Raw genomic sequence first — 4,485 nt, 5'->3', positions numbered from 1 at the left:
GACTGCATCTCTGGAGCTCAGCTACAGTCATCTTTGGGTTCTTCTGTACCTCTCTCACCAAGGCTCTTCTCCCCCGATAGCTCAGTTTGGCCGGACGGCCAGCTCTAGGAAGGGTTCTGGTCGTCCCAAACGTCTTCCATTTAAGGATTATGGAGGCCACTGTGCTCTTAGGAACCTTAAGTGCAGCAGAAATTTTTTTGTAACCTTGGCCAGATCTGTGCCTTGCCACAATTCTGTCTCTGAGCTCTTCAGGCAGTTCCTTTGACCTCATGATTCTCATTTGCTCTGACATGCACTGTGAGCTGTAGGGTCTTATATAGACAGGTGTGTGGCTTTCCTAATCACGTCCAATCAGTATAATCAAACACAGTTGGACTCAAATGAAGGTGTAGAACCATCTCAGGGATGATCAGCAGAAATGGACAGCACCTAAGTTAAATATATGAGTGTCACAGCAAAGGGTCTGAATACTTATGACCATGTGATATTTCAGTTTTTCTTTTTTAATAAATCTGCAAAAATGTCAAACATTCTGTGTTTTTCTGTCAATATGGGGTGCTGTGTGTACATTAATGAGGAAAAAATGAACTTAAATGATTTTAGCATATGGCTGCAATATAACAAAGAGTGAAAAATTTAAGGGGGTCTGAATACTTTCCGTACCCACTGTACATAAGATATTTTGTCCCAAGAACAAGTTGTTTATATGGGCCCCTCATGCAAGCCATAAGACTACAATTTAAATTGAAATGTTTTCATCTTGAAACCTTTAAAATTAGTGTTATATCATACTGGAGGATCTGTATCAGGCATTTCTTCTGAAAAGATAAAAAATAAGCCCAAATAAGATAAAATGACTCATTCAGACAAGAAAGTGCAACTCGCTTGAATTAAGTTAAGTAGCTTTGTATAGTTGGCACTATATACTCCATGCTAAAAACAAGTCAGACCAGATTCTTAAATCTAAATATCATCTCACTTGCTTAGAAATCAGTTACTGTATTTTTACAGAATTTTTCATGCAGGTTGCTAGGTTTCAAAGCACTTCATGGAAAATAAGCCAGTCTAAATGTAAAAATTAAAACACTTTGCGACTAATACATAAAAATAATAATGAACCCAGTAAGAGATTAAGATGAAAACTAATTTTAAAAAATAAGAAACATTTAAATATAGCTTTTGCAGTTTAACCTTCATTTTAGGAAGCCAAGCATTAGCTCATCCCGCTTTACATGCTTTGGTGGATTAGGCAACATCCAATTTGTATTATAGATCTTAAATTTAAAATAAAACCTGCAGTGTGGACTGTGGAAGGCAGCATTATTCACTACAGCATCTAGTCTGTCTTCTAGTTTACTGGCAGGTGATCTTTTGCCCCACTACTTAATTACTATGCATCTTGTGGTGTTTAATTATGCCAGCTTTAGTTTGCAGTCTGTTGTTGTCTAGCTTATAATTGGTTGTGGTGTATGGTCTCTTGGCTATAATTGATCTGTTTTGGCATTTAGTGCAGTGTTGTGTAGCTTAATGGACAGAGTCCAACTAACTTTGGAAAGTTGGTCTTTTTTAAACTTTTTTGCTAAAAAGCCGAGACATAAAATCCATCTATTATTAATGATAATCAATACACCAAATTCATCCATATATTTAACCAAACCTAATTCATCCATCTGCTAGTCCATACATGAGGATTTACTGCTACTATATCAGAAAGACTCTTTCATCAGCGGTCCTTTCAAACCCCTGTTGGAACCTTTTAACTGGGATGAAGTGAAAAAAAGTAAAGGAAAAGACAAGTAGACAGATGTGCATAGAAATAGAAATAAACAATTAGAAGCAGAGGCTACATAAATCAGTAACAAAAAGTAAACAGGTTTATAGGAAGTAATGCCAAGGGACAGAATGGCATGGTGACCAAAGAGAGAAACTAATATTACCCAGTATGTTCTCATGTCTCATTAAGACAGTCTGGTAGATTTCAGTCTCTCTGAACCAACTGGCCTCCTCAGTGGTGAAGAAAACTTTAACAGCCACTTTTTCTCCCCTCCACCTGCCCATCCACACCTCTCCATACCTCCCCTTGCCAATCTGCTTCACCATCTGAATCTGCTTGGCTATCGTTCTCTGGACCTGAGGAGGAGCAAAAGACAAACAGTTTAGATAAAGCTTAGCCTTACATTACAGCATCTGTCCTAAAGTTTTTCTGGGTTTCAGCACATTTACTACCCTACGTTTTAGATAGAAATAAACCCCCAGTGTAAGAGTTAGTGACCCTCAGATGGATATACAGTAGGAGCAACCCAACATAATCACAAATGTCTCTTTTCATTGCTTCCTGGCATGCTAGTTTTCCAAAATAGAAAATGCCACTAAAACAATTGTCAAAAATCCTGTGGGTATGAAATGCATAACTTTTATCTCATGTGACAAAATCTCACCAGTAGGGTTTTATTTTTCAGAATGTGTGCATACAGGGGATCAATTGAGAAGCTTGTGGCTGCAATGTGGGTAGCTCACCAAAAGAGGGAGCCCTGAGCCTGAGCCAGAGCTTTGTGACTGCTCTATGAGGTCCTTCAGAGATTCTCCAGGGGGAATGTAGGTCTCCTCCTGTTCCAGGCCAATACTGTAGCGAGGACGAGACTCCTGACGCTTATACCTGTAATACAGAAATATTCACAACACACATTTTTAGAAAAGTAGCATAATACTTTAGAAAGAAAATATGCACTGCAGTGTACACCCATGTATATTAAAATCAGAGGGCACCCAAAGAGTGGTGCTGTAAAATAATAAGTATGGGTCTGTGTTTGACTGTTTAAAAGTTAGGTATATTTACCTGAAGTAGCAGAAGACAACAATGGCAGCCAATATAATGCTGCAAATAGTGACTGAGACCAACAAGGCCATGTGGTGGATCTTTCCATCTACATAGACTAGAGACAAATACAAGAGCAGGGAAGGTTAACAGTATGTAGGAATATGAAAAATGTCAAAAAAACAAAATAAACTATACTGTATATATATTTTCTCTATTATAATGGCGAAAATGTGATTAATATGAAACACCTGGGCCCTCTTGTAAAAACGTAAAAGATCTTTTTTTTTTGTTCAAGACATGTAAGCTGAAAGAATAAATAAATGTATCTGTGATATCCATAATAATAATAAAAAAAAGGAAAAGAAAGAAATGGAGAAAATTATACCAAATCAGTCAGTCTTGCCAGGCACTTGAAAGAACCGGCGTACAGTAGACCAAGTACAAATCATATTTCACTCATCATTTTTTCATTTTCTCTCTTTTCCCTCAAGGCCCAGGTCAACAGTGAGAGGAAGCCCTCAGCTTAGTCCAAGAATTCTCTTCCTGATCCTCTACAATAGGGTTTGAGATTGATGACTCTGCCCTGAGCATCTGTTGGGGCTTGTGATTTCCTCGGGAATCTAGGCTTACTCTCTCAAATACACAAAGACTCATACTCACACATTGAGTATTAGTGCTGTGCACAGTGAAGACCCATATGTTCTCTTGATGCCCAGTAGCTCCGCCAAACTCTATGCAAGAGAGAAGTCCCACTGTGTCCCCTACTTGAGTCACGATATCTCTATCTCTGAATCCTGGGTGCTGTAAAACCAGTTCTTGGCCCTGTCTACAGTATATCATTGTCACCACCACACTGTTACACTCTCACCTGCCAACTGGACAATAAGTGAATTTAAATTCATTCTTGTGGTTCATGGGCTGGAAAGACTTGCAGAGGGATGAGAGCAGATACACAAACTTACGAGGTGGTTTGAGTGGCGGCAGTGTAGGATGCAGGTCTTTGTTGCAGAAATCTTGGTCTGTACAGCACTCTAGCGATCTTCTTTGAACTGAGTTCCCTGTGTCCTGGAAGACAGAGAAGTGAATTGTTTTCCTTTGTCTGGTTAACTGTTTAAATTAGTACTAAAATAATCATCAAGCAAAAACACTGACATGCACAAACATTTGCTGGTTCTAATTTATCAAATGTGAGAAATCCTACATTTCCATGTTTATCAATCAAGAAATATGTATTTAAGATCTATTTATTTCATTACCACCTGCATATGGTAAATTTTTAAAGATCTGAGATAGAACATACAGTACAAAATGGTACAGTAAATGGAGAGGTTATGTGGATATGGGTCAAACTGACACTTTTCTTTTATACAAATAACACTTAAAATGATCAAGGCACTTATAGATGACATGTTACAGGCATCTTCTCACCCTACACTGAAACTCTGACCCAACCAGTCCCAGGCATCCTGCAGTCTGGACTGGTACCCCTCCCTCTTCCTCCACCAAAGTAAAACAGTAGCCATTTGTCCTGGGAAAAAAGGTTAAGCTACAGTAAGTACAGTAACATATACCATCAATTTATAATAAACATCATCATCAAGACTGTTTGCGAAAGCACAACCACGGCATATGCACATTACTGGGGCTTTACTTGGTGTCTGTTCAGC

At 38.5% G+C, this 4,485-nt stretch overlaps 1 protein-coding gene across 3 annotated transcripts in view; it reads right to left on the bottom strand.

Moving 5' to 3' along the window:
- bmpr1ba (bone morphogenetic protein receptor, type IBa) overlaps positions 1-4,485 on the bottom strand; it is a 60,736-nt gene that overhangs the window by 3,775 nt on the left and 52,476 nt on the right. For all 3 annotated transcript variants that reach the window (XM_020602559.1, XM_020602558.1, XM_020602557.1), the window contains 5 exons: positions 4,247-4,346; positions 3,781-3,883; positions 2,837-2,933; positions 2,518-2,656; positions 1,938-2,130 (listed from right to left, as the gene is read on the bottom strand). In XM_020602559.1, the coding sequence (XP_020458215.1) occupies positions 1,938-2,130; positions 2,518-2,656; positions 2,837-2,933; positions 3,781-3,883; positions 4,247-4,346 (632 nt within the window). The remainder of the gene's footprint in view (positions 1-1,937; positions 2,131-2,517; positions 2,657-2,836; positions 2,934-3,780; positions 3,884-4,246; positions 4,347-4,485) is intronic.

Source organism: Monopterus albus, unplaced genomic scaffold, assembly GCF_001952655.1.
Source record: "Monopterus albus unplaced genomic scaffold, M_albus_1.0 scaffold56.1, whole genome shotgun sequence".
NCBI lineage: Eukaryota > Metazoa > Chordata > Actinopteri > Synbranchiformes > Synbranchidae > Monopterus > Monopterus albus.
This window is presented reverse-complemented; position numbering and strand designations above follow the sequence as displayed.